Source organism: Lineus longissimus, chromosome 2 (genome assembly GCF_910592395.1).
Source record: "Lineus longissimus chromosome 2, tnLinLong1.2, whole genome shotgun sequence".
Classification (NCBI taxonomy): domain Eukaryota; kingdom Metazoa; phylum Nemertea; class Pilidiophora; order Heteronemertea; family Lineidae; genus Lineus; species Lineus longissimus.
This window is the reverse complement of record NC_088309.1, coordinates 9364560-9390779: the sequence shown is the minus strand read 5'-3', so window position 1 is coordinate 9390779 and position 26220 is coordinate 9364560. Positions and strand designations below refer to the sequence as shown.

At 39.7% G+C, this 26220-nt stretch overlaps 1 protein-coding gene across 5 annotated transcripts; it reads right to left on the bottom strand.

Annotated features, from left to right (window-relative positions):
* Positions 1–590: 590 nt before the first annotated feature.
* LOC135482547 (tyrosine-protein phosphatase non-receptor type 9-like) lies at positions 591–26038 on the bottom strand. Of its 5 annotated transcripts, none has more exons than XM_064762670.1 (12): positions 26003–26029; positions 21551–21582; positions 10749–10886; positions 9547–9636; positions 8961–9085; positions 8464–8569; positions 7622–7732; positions 6457–7073; positions 5850–5998; positions 5330–5559; positions 4713–4920; positions 591–4527 (listed from the first exon to the last, which is right to left on the bottom strand). In XM_064762670.1, the coding sequence occupies exons 3-12, from the start codon at positions 10800–10802 to the stop codon at positions 4301–4303; spliced, it is 1917 nt and encodes a 638-aa protein (XP_064618740.1). In that variant the 5' UTR covers positions 10803–10886; positions 21551–21582; positions 26003–26029; the 3' UTR covers positions 591–4300. The 5 variants fall into 5 exon arrangements, with proteins under 5 accessions (XP_064618740.1, XP_064618736.1, XP_064618737.1 ...); XM_064762666.1 differs by lacking the exon at positions 26003–26029 and adding an exon at positions 18806–19236; XM_064762667.1 differs by lacking the exon at positions 21551–21582 and having other exon boundaries at positions 26003–26038.
* Positions 26039–26220: the final 182 nt, after the last annotated feature.

Genomic DNA, 26220 nt, shown 5'->3' with positions numbered 1-26220 from the left:
TTAGACGGAGGCCTCTTTATTACCGCGCATTCATATTTTTCACTCACTTGAGCTACTTTTTGCGGGAATACAATCTGAGCAAAACTTCAAAGAAGAAGCAATCTGGGTAAACACCAAAAGTGGGCGTGGTCCCTTGATTGATGGCAGGCCCACGTCAAAGGAAGTTTCAACTCGAATAGAGAACATGTTATATGTATCATAATAAGGTCTCTATAACTCTAAGAGCCCCGAGTTTGTCTGTAGTTTAGTTTAACTATCAGAACATTGAGGGCAACAATGATTATAGCTGTTCGTGATGGTAGGTTTGCCAAACTTGGTGGTGCAAATTGCAGTAATCTGATAAAGAAAAGAATTTCTCCTTCCTTCTAGCTTAAATCAAGCAAACACTAGCTCTGATCACCTGAAAATATCATGCATATGGGTTGCATTCATATTTCTTAATTCACACTGTACCACCTGAAGCCTTGTGGTGTCTGGGAGGTGCAGTCTACCCTGTATTTCGAAATATATATTTGAGAGGAGGCAGAGCTGTTAACAAGGCCACAGAAACATGAACAAAGAATTAAAGGAACAAAAGGAACAACAGTGTATTGTGCCATATAGAATATATCATTTTTATTTCATCACCATCTACTCACATATGGTGCAAAACCTAACTTTTGAATAGTTTGTGTAGTAGGCCTATAACTTATCTATAATCATTTACAGATTATTATACAGAAAAAAAGTATTTAGAAATTGCCTTAAGAAGACAAGTTTACACCATTACTGTTGGTCTGTTGGTGTCATTTTCCAACAATTTTTCGGACTTATTCATATTGTTTTGTGAATTCTTGCAGTCAAACTATGCAATTATCGTAAGCAGAGTCTTCAGGGATAAAGACTTTATAGTACATTCATCACACCATCACAAGCAAATTGTTAAAATAGTTATGATATCGAAAAATGCATTCTCTCACTGCTGACAAGTTTACACCCCACAAAAGTGTGTATCTTGTGTTTCCCCAATGTAATTCAGTTTCCATGGAGTATTACTCCTGCAATGAAAATTACATGACAATTTACAATACCAGTGATGTCAAGAGATTCATTATTACAAATATGGAAGTGATGGAGGGCAATACAGCCTCATCAATACTAAATTGTAGTCAACACACACAAGAACATGAACCATGATGCCGATAAGGACAATATGACTGTGACAATAACAGACAGACAAGAATGAACAGAAAAAGAATACTGAAAATCACTTTTCTGGAGTTATCATTAGCATAAGAGGCTATGTCAGTAAGACTGGATGTCAGGCAGGAAATAAACCTTTTCTGACACTTCATCTAGCACAAGGTCTGAAAATCACTATTTTCAGGCTTGCCTTTCAGACATGTCAGATTAGAAATGATCAGAGAATAGACGGTGCATTCTTTACTACTAGACACGTAATCAACCACAATGCTTTTACCAGTAACGTTCCCAGGGGAGCACAATGGCCCGACTCATTTACATATAATAAATAAAGACGTGAGCTATTATCAACTGCAGTCTTTGAAGGGGTTTAACTTTATAAGCCATACTTCACAAATTACCAGAGGTAAAGAGTACTGTTTGACTGTACATGACACAAAACTATACCAGACAGACAGCCTAGCGAACCAAATCAAAGTAAATTGTAACTGAGAGAATTCTAAGATATGGTATCTATTTGCGCCTAAGATATTTATTTGCTGCCTAAAATGCTTGGATGGAAGAGCATTTAAACAGTAACAATACAACAAGTGCCTTGAAGATGTGTTATATGTGGCAAGGTACAATGTATGTAAATATCGACACAGTTTCTAATTAGTGCCAAAATTTAGATAAATGGCAAATAAATAAAGCTAAAGACTTCTTCCATTTTCAGTCAAAATTCAATATTTCTTAACCCTAGATCAAAGTAGATCACTCATAAATGACCATACACACAGGACCTCAAGAAGGTCCCCTAAAGTAAAATCTGTAAGAACGGTAAAGGCAGTCACTGGTGCTGTTTACATGACATGAAAAAAGCAACATCAGCTCAACATGACATCCACATTAGATAAAAACATCCATGAAAACAGCAAATGAAATGTGTTCCAGATTGAGTCTTTATTCAATCATTGTCCTACATCCAATATAGTAGAGTTCAATCTGGAACAGAAGTGGATGTGGAACAGTTTTGTGAGGGTCATTTTGCATAATTGATCTGTTGTGGATGTGACACTTTTTTCGTGTCATGTAAACAGCCTTACTGACAGTCCAAAGTTTGTCCTCTGTCACCATGTGACCAGTTTTGGTGCAATGCATGTATGCATGAAAATGTATACTTTACAAATGTACACCAAAGGCAACAAACTAAGGCTGTGTTGCCTGTTTTTTTACCCACATGTCTAAAACAGCAAAAGCGGCACAAGTCATTGGCATTGCCAATGTACCAAATTAAATAGTATAAATACAGCAAATACAGCACATGTGACAATGGGCTGCCCCTCCAAAAGGTCGATTCTGGAAGTAAACAAAAGACGAGTAGGGATGTTATCAGCAGAAGACAAATAAACCTGAAGTTTTTATGTTACAATTCACGAAATATATACAACAGTCACAATAATTCCGACAGAACCCTAACATATACACAAATAAAATAAAATAAATAATTTTGATACAAAAGATAGAAATGACACAGAAAATCATTTCTATTAGAAGAGAGTGACTTTGTCTATTCTAAGCAAACCCTGATTTCCATCAAGTAACTGACATAATGAAATAACGCATTTAGCTAATGTTCTCTCGTCAACCATCTGTGATCAGAGCTTCCTCCATTTTCCGATGCATCCATGACCCACCCTCTACTCAGAACTTGGGAAATACATAACAGTGTCAGCTTGCCATTGAATCTTGCTACTCCCCATTAACAAATGACTGCTATAAGTAAAATACCAAACTGAGCAAGGAAACTCAAATATAACTGTGATTTCACTTTACAGTGCTTAAATTGCAAAGTACAACAGTTTTAATTTCCCTGAAATAATCAATCAACAATCAAGAGAAAGGGACATAATACCACCTCTCCTGTAAAGACTTTGAATTGGAAACACAGATCAGTGAGAACTGCCAAGTTCTTACGCATCTGAAGATACATGTACACAGAAGTCTAAGCCCAGATACCTGGAGCACAGTCAGCAAAAAAACATTGCAATATTTCAGGGAATAATTTAAGGAATTTGAAATGATCTCCTTGACCTGGTACATTACCCAAGTTCAGGTAGATATTTTTCCACTGAAGACCAACCACAGTAAACTGGTTCACAGAAGACTGACCCCAGTAAACTAGTTCACTGAAGACAAATCCCAGTAAACTAGTTCACTGAAGACTGACCCCAGTTAACTAGTTCAATGAAGACCAACCCCAGTAAACTAGTTCAATGAAGACCAACACTGGTAAACTTGTTCACTTAATACCTACTTCACTGAAGACCGACCGAAGTAAACTACTTCATTGAATACCTAACCGAATTACATTGCTGTATTTTCTTGATTGCAAAATATGTGAAAATTAGGCAGTTAACAGTATAAAACCGCTTCATTTTAGTTTGTCTTGATATAACCAGGGTAAAAATTTAGAATTCAACCCCGTTTTTATGTTATTTACAGATGCGCTACACCAACTCAATACTTATTTGTTGAACTGTCGAATCAAAGAAAATAAGCCAATTTACATTCATCCCTCTTCATTCTTACATAAATACAATATGGTACATCTTTAAAATGAGTTGGTCTCATTCCATCACTCAATACACATCAACTTCAAGTTTGACTCACACAAAACTGACCTTAAATTCACAATGCCCATTAACTGAGAAAACGATTCACACTACCATTCGAAGGTAGTATAAGGCCAAGTAAAACTACATACTAGATTAGCATCCTTTTGAGGGAGATTGTGAACAAATCCCATAAATACAAGCAACAGAATCCGTCAAAACTTTGCCACGATTTCCGAACATTTTCTCTTAGTTCTTCAGCTTTATTCTGGGCAGGTTGAGTTTCGGTGCAGAAGACACTCATCTAACATATTTTTTGCCTTGGCCTAAGCAAAAATACATTGAACTGAACTACGAATTATCAAAATTGTCTGGCGACGTGATTATCACGCAGCACTTCGTCATAAAGTCGCCCAATGGCTAGGGTTGGAATATGTGCAATAAAATTCCAGAATTTCACGGAATATGATGCCTGCTACAACCAGCTGTACAGTCATGAAAGCCATTGTAAATTGTCTACAATTTTAGTCACTTTCACTCTCGCGCTCCTCAAATCCTTCCAAGTCTATGTCACCGATTAACCCCTCGCGTTGGGCGTGTTCTAGAAGCGCTAAATGAGAGAAGACATACTGGTCGGGCATCTGTATACTGAAAGCTCGTTGGCTTCGGATACGACGGACAGTTTTCTCCACGTCGACCGTTCCGATGTCTGCGAGACGATGAATCGAGATATCAATGGTGCAAAATGTGCCTGAAATGAAGAAATCCACGTGTTAAAGGACTGGTGAGAAATAACTAAGCAACAGTTTTTCATCACAACTCCAATGTCTAAGTCACAATGTAACAGACCATAAAAGTTAAGTATGAAGTAAACACTCATCTCTCGGATCTAAATTTCTTAAGAAGATCTAACAAATTTCTGGACCAGTCTCTCACCTGTTCTGCCAATGCCTGCACTACAGTGCACCACAATAGGTGGCCCGAGTGGATGGCCCGTCCAGACCTCACTTAGTCTCTTCATGGCATCTTGTTGGCATTGTCGAACCCGGAATAGGAAGTCAAGGAATGCTGCAGCGGTTCTCGGCACACCATAGTCAGGCCAGCTGGTGAACTGAAGGTGGGTCACTTCTCGGGACTCTCCGGTCTGTAAGATCGAGTTGGCATGTCATATTAGGGAGAATGTATGGAAAGGAAGGACAAGGTAAGCATATTTTCAAAACTATGCCAAGCCTATTAAGATGAATCTCCAACACATTTAATAATCCTACAGGAAGAACATCCTTGAATAAAGTGAACATTACTTTTGATGAAATTGCATAATTTGGGTCAAATGGTGGTAAGCTCCTAAACAAACTAATTTTCAAGGCCTTTATGAATACCTGTCTGCTGGGCTGGAGCCAGCCTATTTAGTTACATTGTAATTCCTAAGCAAGCCGTGTTCCTCAAACCATTCTAAAGACCTTTCTGGTGTATATATTGGATCTTTTTTCCTCCAGGGCTTGTACCATCGTAAATACATGTAGTTCGAAAACATGTTTGACTTTCCAGCTTACCCCAACATTCTGTAGCACCAGCGATGTAACAGTATAGTCCCTTGTTTTTTCTATGCCACAGTTTATAACCACAAAGTCACCATACTGCTCTGCTGTCTCCTCTTCCTTTGGCCAATACTGGCCACATTTGATTCGACTGCGCTCTATTGTCCTTGTTGTCATAACAATGGTCACCACAGACTCTTCCCAGATCATATCCCAGAAATCTGGAAACGTCTTGGGTAATGGTCCTGAAATGTACAAGGCAAAAATATTTTGAAAAAAGTTCCATTTCAGACTTAAATGAGAACCTAATATGACTTTCATCATGCAAATCAATGACCCTTTTGCATGAAATTCTCCCCATTAAATTTTTGGAGGTGTAATGTAATTCTTGGCAATACTCAGAAGTTCTTCATCATAATGAGCAGTTCTTCTTTTCTCTGCAAGGAGGCAGCAGTGTATGAAAATAGTGATGTTCCACTGCCGCAACATGTGCAAAGGAGTTAGTTCATCCTAAATGAAAAAACATCCCGCTCACCTTGTGTATTGATATAGGCATTTTTCTGTCTGTATCCATCTACAAAGTTAGCATTGATATAGTCCTCCGATTGCCTCGTGAGCTTCACACGTGAATGGTCCATACATAACACATCTGTATAGCGATTCCGACATGCATTTTGTTTTTTCCTAAAATATCAAAAATCATACTCTATATAAAAGAGGGATACAGGAAATTGTTCATTTCCGGCTGTCATCAGAAACTAGGCTCAACTAAACTTGCTTCTTTTAGACAAGGAGATGGCATGATCTGTCAGAAATCTGCCTGAATACATCTATTACCGTTAGTTGGATAACCACTATTCCCATCTATTTCAGGAACTTATTTGCGACAACTGTAAGGTAGTTATTTAAAGATGTAGTAGTACTCCAACTGCATACAAGCAATACATGGCTGCATCTCAAGGGAGCCATTTTGAGGTGCCTGGTCGAGGTAAATCAGCCTCTATCTGCCAATATTCCCACAACCTGAAGTAACAGGTTTTCGATATTATGGATAGCATCTACACTGAAAGCAATTAGCTCATGCCTCACTTTTAGACGCTGGCTTTCAAACACTACACAAGACCTTCTGTGATAATACATACTTTGCCTCTAAAAATGTCCCCGCGGGCGGTTCACATTTGATGGACATATATTCAGCTACGAGTCCATTTTTTCGTCTCTGTCGCACATATTTTACCAACTCTTCAACAGTCATGCCACCCGCTTCTGGCATGTGTATAGAGTCCTCATACATATTAGAAGAAGGTCGTTTCTTTCGAGGTAGATTTCCGTGCGCCTGGTCACCAGATTGCGACGGCGAGGTATCAGAGCCACGTTTACAAGGAGGCGTGTCCTCAATCACACCTTCCCCGTTCATTTTTTTATTCAAATTGTCCTCTTTTTCGACTTCGACCTCCTTTTCTCGGTCCTCATTGTTATGCTTCTCCGGCACTGTCTCATGCGAGTCCTCGGACTCCATATCACTTATTGTGAAATTTTCACTTCCTGTCGGCGATGGGCTATTTATAACCGCAGTGTCATGGGTAGCGTTCGCAAAGAACGTCTCTACACAGTTTGGATCCATATTGAGATTTGATAGAGTTAGTAAACAGTGTCGAAGCCAATCACGGTGGTTGACCTCAGCTAAACCACCCAGACTTCGTGGAAGAGACTCCAAGGGGATGTGTATTGGAAGCTGTTCTTTGTTCACGGTGTGTACCTGAAAGGACCAACAAAAACTTGATTATTTACAAGATATGAAATCAACTTAATACATGTCTGAAGTCTGCAAGGAAACACACATTCAAATTATCAGGAACCAGAAAAGTTTCAAAAGAATGTAACGCATAACCCCCAATATAAACTGAACTTGATGTTTCATCTATTAAAGCTGCACTTCATGAGGATACCAATTTGAGCACAGCCGTTATCAATCCTTTAGTTTGAGAGACGTTTTTAGATCACTCAACCTGGTTTTATAACATCTCCTAACTATCAATATTCTCCTGGTTTGTATTCATCTCTTCTCAGACTACTTCACGGTACTCAGGGTACTAACAGTCATTTCTCCCACGGCAAAGAGAGCAGAGAACCATGTATAATCAACGTCTGTTTGGCTGCTTTAAGGAGAAATATGACCATAGGTAATTGACAAGTTCGTCTTTCCCTCTTCGAAAAAAGGAAAAAGAAAGACCACTGTCTCTTTTTTATTCCTGAATTATAACAAAAAGAATGAGGAAAAACATTTCACAATTTTATTGTACTTACCCTATCTCTCAACTTCTCGCGAACAAACAACCGTAGAATCTTGAATGGAGCTTTGAACCAAAGTGGCGCAGTAACGATTAATACCTTCTTCAATCTTGCTGGGTATGCACCCTGAAACAAACAACAATGACATGAATGTATGTATGATAAGTTATGACAATCCATGATAGGGAAGTTTGAAATTATGGGAATGAAACGATTATTGAATTATACAATGAAGGTGGCGACCACCAAGGTGTTAACTTTACCAACCGGTGAGGATTTCAACACCACATGGCAAGGATGACCATGATTTTAAAGGAACAACATTTCCAAGAATAGTGTGGCCGACACCAAAGAAGGTTAGTGTGGCCTAATGGACAAGGCTCTACCTAGGTTGTGAATGAACATGAATGTACAATACGAAAATCACCACACTAGGCCATTTCTCCAAGTTGGTCCTGACTTTCAACTTCTACACCATTATGTAATAAGCTAAGGTGCATCTCACCATGAGAGACCCAGAGACCTATGCAAAGCACAGAATAATGTTGAAAGGTCAAGTGTGCAAGATTAACCTATGTACCTATCGTGGTACGAGAGATATTCATAAACATGTTCGGAGAAAATGACAAGCTTTTACCAAAATTTTTTGGAGAATTGGCAGGACTTCACAAAAACTGCTTAAAAATGTATTCAGAACTATATTTTTGCCAAAGTGACTGTCAGAATACTTAGAAATGACGTTTATGTCTTATTATGTCATAATTTGAAAGTGGATCAAACCTGGCATAAGTTTATATTGTCAGTGATTGCAAAATACTGATTAGGTATGCTGGGTCACAAATGTTCTGAAAACCTACCTTTAGCATATTGAGAATCTTGATACTGAGTTCGTAATCAAAATTGTTGTATTTTGATTCTGTCATGTCATAAATGAAGACAAGGCCATTTCGCTGCGCTTCCACTCTGAAAGTATATTTACCAGATGAATAAGGGAGCTCTCTTTTTGTATTGAAATATGCCTAGAGAAACTCTCTCTAATGCAGGCAGGTTCCCAAATCCACATCAGCAGTCCTACGCAGAATTGAAAAGAGGGGCCAACATAACTTTGTACCTATGAGTGAGCAAGTCCCAGAGTAGGACCTTTTTGAATATGGCCCAGAATGTCGAAATGTATTACTCCGAGCCAGCAGAACAGGGCTAAAAGCGACCCTTAAAAAAAGAATTGTTTCCTGATACGTCCAAATGCGCTGTCTCTGGCTTGCAATTTTCTTAGAAAGTGTTATGACAATTTCTTCTGGTATATTCAGAATCAGAGGAATATATTTCTGAGACGGAATAACTCAAGAATGGCTACCTTTCGAGTGCAGTGTCTAGTTGAAAGACGAGCCCCTTCAGCGTGTCTCGGTGGGTTGTCTGATATGGTCGGTGACGTCGAGCGGTGAATAACGCTATGGAAGCCCCACTTGAATCTGGAGATGCCTACAATAACATAAGACAGAAGATGATATCAAGCCAAGCATATCTGGAATTGTAGTACTTTCTTCCACTGATTGGTTTCAGTTTCAATGCCAAGGCAAAACCTAGGTGAGCTGTTCCATCGGAATGTTTCAATTTTCGGCTATCAACTGTTCCACACAATATTCTCCACAAGACTATTTGTCAGGGCTTACCACCCTACCTTAGAAGCAACCACCCTACCTTGCACTAGATTCTGTAAAGGGTTTCTTTAGGGCCTCCCTACCTTAACTTGCCGGCCACCCTACCTTGTGTTGCACACTGGCAAAACTTCTTGAATATCAAGGGTACCACCCAACCTTGAGAAAACCCTGGAGAACCCTACCACACTGTCTGATGTGTCGCCAATGATCCAAGTGAACCTTTCCACTGAATTTCAAAATCATCAAGCAGATATAAATACCAAATCCTTTATTTCAACTTACCAAAATGGTGAATTTCTCTGTGAACAGTTCCCGACGCAGCCTCGGCTCCTGAGGATCGATGAGAATCAAATCTTCTTTCGTTCGTGTGTCCTAAAAGACAATGCGATAGATGCTAATTTGGAGGAGCTTGGAGATGAGGGTGTGGGTATCTTGACATAACTAACTCTGATCATAACAGATCATACCCCAGACCAATTGCATTGCATTTTGGTGTACTTCTTATTTCAACCCACCCTGGGTGTTTAAATCCTAACTCAAACTACAACTCTATCAAACTGTTTTGGCAAGTCCTTGTTAAGATACCAACTTCATAAGAATCAGCATCCAGAAGTTGACATTACTGACCAAGTCATGCTTGCTCATTGATAAACAGTGGCACCCATCTCACTGAGAACACATCCCCGATTAGAAATACATAAATCGATCAATGACTGTATGAATGATGTAGTTAAAATAGAACGGTACAAGGACTATAGATCGAGATGTGGGAGTGACTCCGGAAAGAAGACAGCCACCCCCATCATACAGAATAAACAGCTTTGATTCATTTCGATATCTTATTGATATGATATTTTACCTCGAAGCAATTCGAGGCAAACTAGCCTCAAAAGCGTTGACGGAGCTATGCGATGCATAACCGTATATGTAATCAATGCAATCATTTGCGGCGTTTGAATCTTTTTAGGGGGTATCTAGCAGTGATGGATCGGTGACCATTATTTGCTGGTTGACGGCTCTTTTTGAATTGATATGCCTGCATCAGTGCAGCAGATTAATTACTCCAGGTTTGACCACATCAGATGGCGTGGCTCTATTTAGGCCTGTTAGAACTTGGTGAAATGAAATAACGCCCGAAGAAACGTCCGTTGCCCATAAACAGGTTACAGGAGCTCTTTCATCCACTCTGATTGAACAGTTCAATCATTTAATGATGTATCAATGCATGAATTGAAAGATTATATCTAGTGTTTATGTAGTGTTTATTTGCCTGGGGTAACATGTGATATATCAAATGCCCTTTGTCTTTATTGAGCATATTCTATACTCTATGCAAGACAAATGATGGTTTGTCTCGCTATCGAATATGCAGGTTCGATAACCGATTAAGCAATACCCAATTGAGCAATACTTTGCAGAAAGTTGAAATAAGCCATATTGAACCAGATCAAGTAAAGCTGAACCTGTAAAGTAATCCTCCTCACCTGATGAGCATGGTAAAGTTCTATGGCTCGCTTGACGTCAAACTTGCGTGCCATCAAGAACTTGACGCCGGTTGTCCATGGTATTGGTCCCAGTTCTGGATGCTGCCGAGTTACATCTTCGAGGAACTTCTTTGTGGCCTAAAGGATGGAAGGAAAACATCGTTAGAGTGAGATCGCCTACAATTTGAAGATCCAAGGACTGAGGCTGTCTATCCATTCCGTTATTCCGTCTTCAGATGTACTCTGTGTAGTACATTCTGTGAATGTATACAACTGATGAACTTAAAAATAATGACAGGCAGGGCGGTAACTCGGACTTCACACTTTTGTACATCACAGTGTTCATGTATTGAAGCTTTTTGATGCATCCGAAAATGTACACTAACACTCCACCAATTGTATGTGCACCCTTTCAAATGTATGTCCGTTGTGGCTGTAGTGTAATCTCTTCAGGTAATGACAAAACAACAGCCGATTACCTTTATGTCAAATTAAAATGGTATTTCATGAATTTGAATGGCCACATCAGCTGATGCAGGCCATATATGGCTATGAAGGACAATGAAATTTTCCAAGGGGTGACGAGAAAATACGGTTCCAGGCAATAATTGAAGTTAAAGTGGCTTCAAGTGGTCGACATCTGTGCGTTTGGTAATTCAGAATGTAGGTGAAATATTCAAATGTGTTCATTTCATGCATAATTTCCAATGGTTAACCCTTTGTTTATACACGAACTGGTCATTTCAACTTAAGCACCTCGAAAATGAGCAATTTTAGTTGCTGCGAACTGCGATGAAGGCCCTAATTCTACCTTTTACAGGCCTTTACAGATAGACACCTCCAGCTGGCTTAAACAAGTACTTACAGTATATTTTACGAAACCATGACCCAACAGAAGAATTTTTTCAATTAGCCCCACAAATTGGTGTCCCACAATGAAGCAAAACAAGTTACTCTTCAAATCAAAACAAAGTCTTACATCAATTTAGTTATTGCTCCTGCTACAAGCAAGAGGCAGGAGACTACAGCAACATCCAACATCAGATTCACAAATTCCTCTTAGTCTTACCAGTATGGCCTACAAGAATAGCAGAACAGTCGCAGCCAACAATGCGTATAAAGTCTCCTTATGAGTTCACAAAAAGCAGAATGCAGCTATAGGGCCAAAATCGGAGTAGAAAATTTCTCCCTATTAGTCCAAGTAGTTGGCAACAGCAAGTACCTTCATTGGGTTTGAACATGCTCTACACAGGTCTTTTCATACAGTAAAATGTAGGCATTATTAACATCAGATTCACAAATTCTTTTAAGTCAATATGAGTCCAAGAAGAAGAAGAACACTGCCAGGGCCAACATCACATTTTCTTTGAATTCGAGTCAAAGTCTTAGACAACAAAGAATATAGCCCAAGCCAATACCTCATCCTTATCATATGAACTCATCGACAGAATCCTACAAAATACCGACCCGAAGGCAAATGGAATCACAAATTGTCCTCTGGAGACCAAAAACTACCGGCAGACTTCGGCCAGACACCAGAATCACGAATCCACCATGAATCCTATCCAGAGTAGCAGAATTCTGCGACCAAGCTTGTACATTGTCGACTGTACATCAGGCTGCAGTAGAGCCCGGTTACTTATAACCATCAGTCCCAATCTTCCTTCGTTATTGATTTTCCAATAGAGTCGGGTATTCAAGATATCTGGTGGACAACAGCGTTGTCATGCATTCCGTGCAACTGCACGTTGCGTGTATAGTGGGTGAATAATCGCGCTGATGGGTCGGGTGTCAGGCAATGAACAGGCTGAACGGAATCGGCAGACTACTCGTCGCGTCTGCCACTGTTAATTTCAAGATAATTTAATCAATGGATCGCCTCGTTTATAAAGGCAAGCGGAAATCTCAACCCTGGCACATGAATCGCAATATTGATAACAAACTATTTTTGATATCCAATCGGTGCGTTCTTTGAATTGGATTTTTAATCAGATATATCGAATGCGATTGATCATTGTTTCTTGTTCATTCAAACACAGCACATCACAGAAACTGAAGTTCATTCAATACCAGCCAATTATGACACCAGTACTTTCTCATCAGAGCATTTACCGCGGCCCTGGGGCGGTTTCATTTAGTCTCAACTACCAGTTTCCACCTCTTGCTGTTGAACAGCCGTTGTAATGAAAATGCCTCGCGGCTAAAATTCAAAAATATTTCCATTTCTTACACAAGTGTTGTTTTATTTACCAGTACTGACATTTTGAAAAGACAAAGGATTCAAATGCATCATTCTGCAGATTCTATTACAATCATAATCATGTGAAGGGAAACACAAATTGGTCCAGATATCCGGATTAATGCAGTCAGCAGCGTATGACCGGTCATACACTGTTGATGCAGTATACACATGATGAAATTGCCACCCAGTAATTTATCACAAAATCTTGTCAGAATAGGTCATGGTCATGGAGACAGATGAGGTTCCAATTACAGTAGAACCTCTCTATTAAGGACACCCTCGGGATAAGTGCTGTCCTTAATACAGAGAGGTTTCCTAGTTAGAGAGGTCAAATTGAATGGAAACACTCAGATTGGGACCAAAAAAAGTGTCCTTAACCATGTCCGTTATAGAGAGGTGTCTGCTAAGGGAGGTTTCAACTATCTCTATCCACACAACAGGTACAATACCATTGTTCCTTTTCCAGACAGCAACAAAAACGCAGCCCTCCAGCAATGACGGGGAAATTTCCCTTAACCTCACCAGGTTTCATATATCATAATCATCAATTATTCATCGTTAAGGTCATGTTTGTTGTGTCGTCTGCTCAGCATTCAATCAATCTGATCATCAATTGCATGCTACAGCTGAATTGAATGAAATATTTGCGCAAACATTGAAGGGCCACAAATATTGAGGAATTTTGGTGTAGCTCAGGCAAATCCCAAATTCTATGGTCTAAATGGTGAATTGTGATGTTACATTGTGGCCTCTAATGACACGTCAGCACCACCGTGTTGGCCGTCCCTGTTTATATATACATGTACATACATAAAACATGTCTGTATTGAAGACCAGGCTTATTCAGGATTCTTCATTCATTATGTTTAATGAAAATCTGTCCCGGCCACCTACCAATGAGTTAATGTGCTCCATCCCAATGGAAGCATCTCCATGGTTACCACAGGTAACTAACGAGTTCATCAGATCTGGGTACAATGTATCATTTGGAAAGCTGGATGGGGATCCCACAGAGTCTTGGGGGAAAGCAGCCATGTATCGTTTTGCTCGGAAATCATTATAGATGATCTTACAATGAGTTTTCACTTGAGTTTCATACATATTGGTGATTTTAACCCATTGAGCCTAGTTAACAAATTGCAAACCCGGGGTCAGAAAAGGAAGGCTTGATAATCAGAGAAGGGCCTACTTCTCACAGGTGAATTCAGGAAGAAGTGTGTTCTTCTCCACTTCAGATTGGCGATGAAGTCGAGTGCTATCCAGTGCCCCCTCCTTCTCTGAATCCCGGATCCACCTTGTTTCTTATCTTACACTAAATGGGGACATTTTCCTGGGTATAACACTGCAGAAGGCCTTATCGTGGGTTTCCAATCAATTCTTATCCGGTAATGGTAATCTTAACCCATAAACCGTCGGTGACAGTCAGAGAGTTCTTTGCATATGCATACAAAAATGGTTAAAAAAAACCCTGGATAAGACCAAGTTCAACAATATCTAATGGAAAATTACCCAACTACATGTAGCGCCTTTCCACTGAATTTCAACTGATGATTTTCACACAATCAATAACATGTCAGCCTCTCTTGAGACAAATAATGGAATTAATTGCATTATCAATCATTAGGCCAGCTATCGACCAATGATTGAATATTGCAAGAAGGCCATTAACAACCAATCGAGGGGAAAGTTGAGGTCTCATTGGAAGGAAGAGTGCATGTTTTTCTTTGGGTGATAACAGAGAAGGCTGAGATAACCCTGGTTTTTGCTCACTGTGGCATTGGCACTTATCCCTTTTGAAGCCAAAGTCATATCTCGACGACATGTACAGCAGAGGACTGCCAAAGTTACACTTCTGCAACTTTTTGGTATCAGATCCACGGTATTCAGATTACGAGTGCAACCCCCCCTCCACCACCACCAAGTAAATGAAGTCGCATATACGGTTCTGGACCAAGTACCACTCGCTGAGGATGTCAACAATAACAATTTCATTTCAGTATTCTGAAGGAGATTGATCTATTTCCTGTGCTCTCCACCCAACTAGTTGGTAGACATAAAATTGTGTTGAGAGTGGTGCGTGGGCTGTAATATTGCTGGTACAGGGAACAAGATGATTATCACCATCTTCACGGCGTGTTGATTTGAACCTGCTTTCCATATACGCACAAATATTTCTTCAAAGGGTATTGCAAATGAGGGGGAGGACTGGGGTGAGAGAAAGGGGTCATTATGGTCGGTACCAGCACTGGCCCCCTAAAAATTGCTGAGTGGGGGAGGGGGGGCAGGCTGTTTATAAAGGTGGAGAATCGATTTGCTGCCCGGGTAAGTTGAAGAGTGCAAATGACTGTTATGCGAACTGCAACATACATTCTAAACAAACTGTCAATTTTCAATCTGCCGCACAAGTGTTGATTCTGAATAGCGTTTTTATCAAATAATCATTTCCGAGAACTAATATCAGAATGCTGAGCACTCTGCCAACAAATACATGCAAATAGCTCAACAAATGGCTTGTTCCACTCCAGGTAAAGCAATTACATAAAATACATCATACTTTGTATAAGAGATTGCTTCTACTAAGTACAGTAGAACCTCTCTGTTAAGGACACCCTTGGGACTGACAAGTGCTGTCCTTAACAGACAGGTGTCCTGATTAGAGAGGTCAAATTGAATGGAAACAACCAATTTGGGACCAAAACTAGTGTCCTTAGTAGAGAGGTTGTCCTTAATTGAGAGGTGTCTGCTAAGGGAGGTTCCACTGTGTCTAACATTGCCTAACGTTGTAAACCTCACAATATCATTGTTTGTTAAATATTGCCTCAACAAATTCTTTGGTAAAGATAAGTATTCATCAGCAGAACTATTGTCTTATGTAAGTCTACTGACCTGATTAGCAGTGGAGACAAAATTGGTTCAGTACCAGAGTGCACATTTTGTCGCGATGTGCACAGAAGCATTCCGAAATAATTGGAAAAGTCCAATACTCGATGGCAATCGGGATTAGCTGTTTTAACACCAAATACCCTTAAAAGGGTATTTGGTATCCTAGCACCAGTGGTTTTCAATATACTCCGCCTCTCGTATGACATAGGAGTATCAAAAACCTGAATCTCAGGACGGTTTTTAGGTGTTGGTGCCAACAATGTTGCATAGAATGAGGCAGAACCAAAATGTACAATGTATGTCTTGCATAAGATAAAATAGAGCTTCACATGTTCATCATGAGCATATATGTCTGAGAGGTCCCCATTTTTATGCTAAAAGAGTTGCTTTAAAACATAATTCAAGTCATGGCCCTCTGAAATCTAAATATAAGCGGAGAAGTCTTCTATTTCAAGCCTCCATGGCCATGTACCCTTGGCCTACCTCAGGTATGAAATCATAAAGAAGCGATTCCAGGAAAGTGCTATCCATCTGATCTGTTTATGTGATATTGTGGCATCTAAAAACAGGGTTAGTATTTCATTATGTTTCTAGGTAGTTATTTCTCGGTGAACATAGTTGATAGACAACATACTTTTAGAGAGGACGAGCCTATGTTCTGGTCTGAAGTATCATCCCTTGGTGCTGACAACATTTAGTCAAGCGCCTGGGGGCTGAAAAAAGTCACATTCCCCTACCCATGGACGTAGCTAGTGAGGGGGGAAATCCCTCCCCCAGATGTCACAAGAAAACATGTTTTTGACCATGATTTTGTACGAAAATGTTCAAAGAGTGTCATTTTGTCCCACTCCAATACCAAAAAACTTGTTACCCCCCGCCCCTGCTACTGGAGGAAAAACAAATTGAATTTGGTACCAAAATGTTCATTTGGATGTCAATTTTCTTGAGCCATCAGTCAACACAATGAACACAAACAGTATATCTATTCCCCTTTAGAAATACATCGCTGTACATCATAGCTGTGCAAAAACAGAACAAATATGGAACATTGCGCTACACATACATACCAACTTTTAAACTAAGATCAATAGCCGGGCCCCATGGTGCAACCTCACTTAATTGTGCTTATTATGCGATAGGTTTGTTAAAAACATCCAAGATGGCTTTTTTGCCACCGCAATCCATCATACACCACGGCCGGCAGTGCTCTGATATCCTGTTCAGGATTCACCAATCATAAGTTCCCATTGGAAAACTCGCGACTTGTGAACGAGTGATGAAAACATATGGGAAATCAATTTGGAAGTCAACCCTTTCTGTGCCACAGTATTTTTCTTTGACATTCACTCTAGATTGCAGGTGCAAATGCATACATCACTCTGCTGTTTCCAGTTGACACCAAATGTCACCCAGTGGTTCTATCTGCTGCCAGAGTTCGAAGGAAGGAACATGCTGAACAGCAGTTCATACATTATTCTTGTGTGCAAACTTCAACTTGCTCTTCCCTCATGCTTACACATCTAACCTAGTGCAGTGTTGAGAGGATGTCACAATCGAGGGACAACTTGATAAGAGGAAAGCTTGTAGAAACCAGAAACTGGTTCATCACAAATGAAAGAATTTGGTGTGGCCATGGATTGCAATGGTCCATCGTTCATGTTGGCGTGATAGTCCACCAGCTGAGTTTCATTGCACGAACCTTATATCATTTCCATTCAACTACAAAAAATTCATCAGTGGTATTAAATCAGCTGTACCTGCAAATGTCATTATGCTATTAGAAAAATATTTAATCAAGTTGTAGATGAGTGACTGATGTACAGTGTCTCAATTGCGGATGACCTCAGGCGGCTTTCGACATTATCAACTGATTAGATTAACATTTTCCCAAGGAACAAGAGATACTTTTCTGACATTTACCGATGAGCCAAACTTTTTTGATATACCAATCATCCAAAGTTCATGTCAGTGAGGAAGTCGACTAATGTAAAAGGTCGGAAAGCAAACGGTCAGCATGATTCTTAAAACATGACTGCCATCACATGATAAAAATATCTCCCGCTTATTCTAAAGCTTTGAGACATGACTCTCCCTTATGGAAAAGAAATAGCCAGGGCTCCTTGTGCATATAACGCAGCGAGATCATGATCTCGTTGCGATCCTAATCAGTGGCATATACTGGTGCGAGAGCGCCGAGCTTATATATCGGGAGGTTGTGGGTTTGAATCTCAGATGGACCACCACTGCCTAATCTCCGTCTCCTTGAGTAAGATGTTCCAACCTTATCTCTCCACCTAGGACTAATTGTAAAACCTACCTAGCTGAAAGACTTGGCAAAATATAAAACGCTCTGTGGAGCTTGAATCATGAATGTAGCCTACAGGCTAAGGGCAAGGGGTGATAATTTGAAGCACATTGAGTGACTGAAACCATTGGAGTTAGCGCTATACAAAGCCCGATGATTATAATTTCAGGTGTGGCCTTGGATGGTACATTGTACAATTCCTAAAAGCCTCAAGTCTCATCATGCCAGGGAAATCCAACAAAAATAGCAGAAGCGATATTAAACCAACAGACATCAAAGTATGTATAGCTTACCAATCCCTAGACATATGTTTGCCCAACAAAAATAGACTAGCTACGACTCACAGCTGGCAGGATCTTGCCTCCTCCACAATACACCTGAGAATCATACAAATCGACAATCTCCTAGCGACTATCTAATTGCTGCCAAACCCCAACGACACAAGCACCAATAATTCACAAAATGTAAAATGATCCAATCTACAACAGCATTGCAATTGCATAGACCAACCCAACAAATCAATTCATCTAACCTTATGCCTGCAACACATCGAACCAGATTGCGTTGGAGGTACAGACAGTCATCTCCCAAGAGTCTGAACGATTGACCATAATGCGCAATACTTGCCTCCTGTTTCTGTATGTCATCCAAATCTATGGAGTCAGACAACGATGCACTACTGCCCTCCTCTGCAGCTGTGACGACTTCCAATCCATCTACTGATTCCACATCCATGGTGTCCATGGTTAATCCACGCACATTACAGTGCAACCATCTTCCACAGACTAATCAAAACGAATCTATAGTAGGACCAGTGAGTCATGCAATTTCCCTACTTTACTTCCAGTATCCATGTACATCCAACACACACACACACAGTTCAAAATCCACAGTTCCAGAAACGGTGTTTGTCATTCAGTCTCCTCTCCTAATATAACCCACATAAAGCATGGTACAGGAAACGTTCCTTCCAACAACCGATCTGTGTTTATGATGCTGACACAGCATGGATCATTAAAAATTCACTCTCCATTGGCATAACATACAAGTTCGGAGCGCTGAAAATTAGGACGGGTGGCTGTGAAAATTGGCTGTTTTGACAGCTAATCAAATATAGTTTAACCAAAGTACCGAATCCAAATTACATTAGTGAGGAAATCTGCAATGTTTATAAAAGTCCACACCGTACTTATAAGAAGTCAAGTGTGCCCATTCTAACGCAATATTCAAGTGAACACCACACTTTTAATCAATGCTTTACAGGAACATCGCAGGAGTGGCTTCAAGTTCAATGGCACCCGTTGAGTTGCCTTCCTGTATAAAATATGACAGAAAATCTCAGAATAGGGTTGCCAGGTGCATCGCTCTATTTCTTAGAGGCACACTCTGGTGTGTAAGGTTACACTGGTTACACTGGTTACTTAAATCAACGCCAAAACATAGGAACTATCATTACCCGGAATTTCGACTTAACCGTCTTCATATCGTCAACAATGCACAACAACAACTTAAAAAACAGTGTTCAAATGCTAGGAAGACAATCATTTATAGAAACAATGAAGCATATTGGATGTTTCAGCGAATATTCTTACAGGCAATGAACAGAAATCGTGCCCTTATCACACTTTATACCTTATCTGCGGAGATGCATGCTCACCAGGGATTTAGGTGAACCCATTTGGTCAGAGGTCAGTGGGTGGATAATTTCGAGTTTCCAAGTAAAAGGACCGATTGGCATTCTTCCTGAGAAAAGTTGGTTTTAGCAGATCATGGCCTCAGAAAGGCGAATTGACAGTTAGCTGTAATGAATTTTGTCAAATAAAGCTAGCCCACATGCTTTACAGCAGAGATCTAGACTGTCTGCAAATATTGTTCACTTGTTCTTCTCTGAAATAGTGAGGTCAAGACCTACAATTCGAAGAAAGGCAGATTGAGCACTTTTTCACAGAAAGACGACAGATTTCCAAATGATTATCTTGCTCATTTCCCCCAAATGCACCTTCACTTCGAAGAGCACATTCCACGTGAAAAAGGCCATTAATCAGAATGCATACTTTTTTCCCCAAAATATTGGATTTACGATTCAACATACCGATAGTTCTGGTTAACTGCCTAAAAGTGATCGAGTGCAGAATGTGTAAAACTGTCAAAATTCATTCCCTATAAATTGCACCATATTCAACCTTTGCAACAAAAGAAAATAGCCTATTTATTTGGAATAAAGATACACTTCCTTGTAACAACTGTACTGGTAAGATACTAGGAAGAAATATTGAAAGCTGCTGGAAAAAACATCTGGTACACTTCTCCGGATGCCAGCAGAGCACACGGAACCGCTTTTTTACAAGAATATGTTCATGCAGTTACGCTGATGGAGTAAGGTGAGAGAAAGAAACTTTTGGATGAAAAAAACAACAAACCACCATTCACTTTATGAATATACAAATTAAGAAACAACTCAGCAGACAAAATTAAATGATATGAGGTAGATGTTGTTTAAACACCAATCCCCTAACATCAACCACAAACTGCGTGAATTAGGGAACGATTTACAATTAAAACCATCGAAAATGGGAAGACAAAAGGCCCCACTGCCAAAAAGAACAGCAACACCACCAGCAACATAAGTACCACAACTTGTCTTAAGCATAAAGGCCAAATTCACAAGTCTATGCATTGGCCACCCTAAACCAAACCAAAACTGATAGCAACTAAAAATTTCCAAAGCCAACTACTGCAAAAACCGCTGAAAAAGAAGTCCAACCGAAACATTCAAGACACAAACCATGCCCATCAAAAGAAAATGTTGAAACAAGGACAAGATACGAAATTAATTACCCACATAAGAGTTACCTTTTGTCATTTAACAGGAATATCAGGAGCATGCATGGTCTCACAATTCAGACTCACATTTTTCATACCAACAGACCAAGAAGGAAAACCAATGACCAAAATGTTACAGGTACATGAAGGAAGGAACTTCACTTGAACTAAACATCTCTCAAATAAAAACATACTAGTGACCTTAGAGTAACCAACTGCATGGTTACTCCAAGTTGTGACTTGGGAGGAGCCCGGTATTCTGACCAGTAGAACTGAAGGGAATCTGAATCAAATACTTCGAAAAGACGGCGTGCAAATTGCGTTAAAACAAATTTTGTCAACAATCGTGCATGATCTATACAGGTAAAGACCAAAATGGATCATTTTAATGATGCAGTGATGTATACTATGGAGTTGGGGGGGGGGAACCCAGGGTCTCGGGCTAAAATGAACTGCCACACGAAAAAACCTTGGAAAGTAAGCAAGGACACCACATGCAGTTAGGGAGATCCGATAATGCTTTACAATGAGAGAACTCAACAATCCTACCTTCCAAATTTCAGCAGGAATCCATCCTCTACCTGCAATGATAGGTATCCAAGCACATCAGATGCCGGTATCTATATCAACTACTGCTCACTGCCTTGCCAAACTAGCCCACACTTGAAGAAGAGATAACAGCCTACCCAGTTTATAACTTTCTTACGTTGTCAGCGGAAGTGCTATGCATTATTTAGAATTGCATACCACTCTAAACTCTGTTTTCTATTAAATTTCAACTCCAAATAATGAACTAAAGATACCTGTAGCTTACAACAATTCAGCATCTTCTTCTGGCAAAATGTGAGTAACGAACTCTAGAGGCTCTATGACAGCCCCCCTCAATCTCCCCGTCACTCGCATTTGGCAAATGAGGACAGACTTTTTATAAGCACATCAAAGGTATCGAATACTTATTTGACATGGACTCCTTGCATAAGATTTTCAAGTCCACACAAAACAGCCCCTCCCCTATGGAAAAATCATTCCAAAAGCACTGTTCATGTGTTGCCTACATCGAATCTCTAGTAAACCAAGAACCAATCAGCAGATCGAGTGGTGAAAGAACACCTGACATTTTCAAATGTGTTATTCTTTGGCAGGTGCGGACAAGAACCAATACCTTTTTTTGAGAAAACTTGCCAAGGATATCCCATGTACATATGTATCAGGCATCCCAGGTCTAACCTCAAGAACATCTTCCTATTAACCTCAAGTACATCTTCAACATTAGACTACACGTTCCATGAATCAGGCAGCTTTAGGTCTAACATCAAGTACAATCAATATTAGAAAATACTTCCCATGTATCAGATCGAATCCTGATGTCTAATCCAATTATGTCTTTCAGATACTCATATTTTTTAAGCTCAAATTATAAAAGTCAGTCAGTAAAATTATTTTAAAGTTATACATGTTATACCGCATGTTATACCAGTAATATCATTTGTATAATATTGTAAATTATCACGACATCATGAGCATCACAGAATCAACTCAAAAGAAAACCATTTTCACTGATCCAACTTCTGCTGATGCTGCATGATAACCCCGTCTGAAAATAATAGCAGAAATGAGCAGACAATGAAGAATCAACCTCATCCCATGACACAGAACATAGGATTATTTCATGTAAAAAGTTGTCTTCAAAACCACTAAGAGGCATGGAATCAACCTCGTTCACACATCCCATACCACCTCCTAGAGAATGGATGTAGGTCATCTAGTTTCGAAAACCCTGACCTGATCTATTTTGTCCACATTGACAGAAGATGACTGATGCTATTGCTACTTATGGAAAATGAATCAGAACACAACATAAAGATTGAAACACTGACCTTACCCAGAGTTCAATGCCGGTCTTCGCCTTTTAGACAGAACTGCTGACTCATCAGAACTACTGTAGCATGGCAAGCATCAGCTTGCTATTCATTCTGCTCGACAATCAATATCCGGACAACAATGAAACGACGACTCTACCTCCCTCCAGCTGATTTCTCCATATTGGGTGCGGGGTACAGTGGGAGTTAATTTTTTTACAGTCTGTTGCCTATGGCTCAGTTTCCTGATTTTTAACTAGTTCTATTCTTGTTACCATGTGGCCATGATAGACTTAGAAGACAGGAAAAGACAAGAAAACACTGTCCCTAGCATGACATTTGGAAATCGGAAAATATCACATGAACTTTTCACATCTCTGAATAACTTAGGGATCAGGACCATCTGAAACCATATAGCATGGTTGCCAAATATTCCAGTGCAATACTTACTGCAATGAACTCAACAAGGAAAGAAAAAAAAAACAATATCCGTTATTCTTTATGTACATGCAGACCTTTGCCATTTCGTAGAACTTAACCTTCAAGGAATCTCACAAGTTTGTGATAAATGAAGTGTTTGAACTTGGAGTTTGTACCAGGAAAAATGTGCGAGAAAAGATAAATGTGATGAGGACCAATAGTACTAATCTTGACAATGGAATGGACTGGAACTATCTGCAGAGCTGTAGAGTTGGACATGGACGAGGAAAGGGATGGTGAAAAAGAATTATTGATTCAATTTTATGATTTACTCAAGATGCTGATCATGCATTACATGTACATGTACAACGCTGCACCCTGGCAACAATAATAGGTAATCACACCCAAAAGTGCCCTTATTCACAGTGCTGCCATCTAATAACGATGAGGCAAACTTACATTCTCAAAATTATGCCAGATCCCAAATTTATCACCTGTTCATCATAATATTATTAGTAGCACTAGATCATTAGTAGCATTAGTCTCATAGATAGAACTCAGAACTTTGTACAGAATGCACTCCAAGGAAACTGGATATCATTACATTATAATGTTTGTCGAAGGATGAGGTCAGGTCGGAAGATAAGTGGGACCAATTTCCGAGCTCAAAATCCTTGAATACTGTGATAGGAAGCATTATCCATCCAAATATAGGCAAAACACCAACAACCATTTTCCTTCAAACTTTGACCCTCTGACCCTTAGATTTCAAAGCACTTCCTCAAATCCTTAGGGCACCTAAGGGAACTGAAAGAATCGAGAATAAGGGTTCATAATGTTATCAATCTGACCTTTTGACCTCATGCCAAGCCCTTTCATGCTGAAACCCTTAGCAACTACACTACATTGTTGGTTCAAATCTCGATGGAATGTTTGGAGTGGAATCGTTTTCGCATCAGTTCATACTGTTTTTATGTGGTGTACTTTCTAAATAAGGTGTTGGGATTCTGCAATAAGTTGGCCATCAGACTTATCATTTCTACTGGGTATCTTCAGATACAAACAATACGAACAAGAAAAAGAAATCAAGTAACCAACCCATGAACAACATCAATATTGTTATGATAGAAAGCATTATAAGACAACCACCTGGCTAGTAAATACAGTAGTACCTTTTTGTTAGAGACACCTTTGAGCCGAGAAATGCTGTCCTTGGATAAAGGTGCCTAATAACAGAGGTCAATTGAATAACATCGCACAGATTGAGAACAAAATAAGTCCGGCCAACAGAAGTGTTCGCTGACAAGGAGTTCAACTGTATGTATTAGGAAAAGTTTATGACCGCTTTACTTCCTTCCATGAATTTTTTGTCAGTCAATACTTGACAATGGGTGAAAAACACTAGCTTGGACATAGATGTGATATATATAGAAGATGAGAAGACACCATAGGGTACAATTCCATTGGCACTGCGCCACTTTGTCACTCTGACACTTGACCAGGGTTAATCTGCTCTGTTTTAAAAGTGGACTAGCTGAAAAATTGAAAGTGAAAGTACAGGACCACTAATAATAATGGAGACATTCAAATAAATTCAATGTGTTGACAAGCCTGTATTCAGAATGAGATGATGTTCAAAATGCCTCCATGTTCAATGCCTCCTATGTCCTGTCAGCCGTAGGTTGATGGCATGGAAGAACATAGGGCTTCACCGCTGTGGTGACTTATTTTTCAGTGAAAATGAAGCATCACGAGATGTTAAAATGACATCTGCCAAAGACTGTCTTGTTTGTGTCTCCTGCCTGTGGTGATCACATGAACAGTGTCTGTGGCTACTAGGCAGGCTGGTTCAGGACAACTATGCCAGACAATGGAAATGCTCTTTAACCTAATGACACTGTCATAGGTCCGATTCCAGAAAAAGGCGAACATCCTTTGATGGGCACTGTTCAATAGACCTTCACCGTCAAATACAACTAAGCATCTATTGTAGAGCCTAGAGGTGTATTTGACTGTGAAGACCTATTGTTCAGGGCTTTGTCGCCATTTTCGGGCGAAGTAAGAATTGACATGTCATCATGACATCCAATCCATAGACCCTACACCAGGCGGAGGAAGCCACTGCTGGCCCAAACAAACCTAAATATAGGCACAATGACAATGAACAATGTATGTGGTGTGCGACCATACGGTCTTTTGTTTGCTACTAGCTTGTTGTGGTCAGCAGTGATTTCCACTGCCTGGTGTAAGGGCTTCTATTACCATCAGGATGCTGTATGTATGTAGGCCAACATGTAACGATGTGTAACGTTACATGGAATGTAGGCCTAGGCCCTATACATAATACAACTGTCAAAATATGTTATCTTTGCAGTACACATCTGTCGCCTTTGTTTAATATGTCAAAGTGAATAAATGCTTAAATGTCACATGGCCAGGACTTATAGCGCCACAGGCAGAATGACAGCACGTTGTACATCTACATGTATGTAGTACATGTAGATGTACATGTAGGCCTATATGTATATTGCATAGCCATGCACAGGATTCCCATGAATGGGGATTGCGGAAATCGGTGTAATTATGACATATGCTCAGCTATTATACAGAAGACACGCACGTTTCCTGGTTCAGCTGTGTTGTATCGACATCGATTCACATTTTAAAAGTCTCATTTTACTATTCAAGCGCATGAATAACTGTCAAATTGAAATAAACAAACCTGTTCCTCATCGCCAGAAAGTTTCGAGGCCATGTTTATTTTAATTAAATGGCCATAGCGCATGCGCAGACGAAAAATCTCTTATGTCGTAACTACTACTTCTGAAATCATACTGTCAACAATAACTTGAAATATTGTTTAAGCAAAATTGTATTTTTTTTCTTAATTGGGCATATTTGTATATAAAATATAAAACATTTTTTGGCCACTTTTTGGTA

Coding starts and splice junctions, on each gene's coding strand:
- LOC135482547 (XM_064762666.1), bottom strand. CDS start 18,922: ATGGACACCATGGATGTGGAATCAGTAGATGGATTGGAAGTCGTCACA. Junction 7,074..7,621: donor GCGAGAAGTTGAGAGATAGG/GTAAGTACAATA, acceptor TGGTCCTTTCAG/GTACACACCGTGAACAAAGA. Junction 5,560..5,849: donor TGCCTATATCAATACACAAG/GTGAGCGGGATG, acceptor TGTACATTTCAG/GACCATTACCCAAGACGTTT.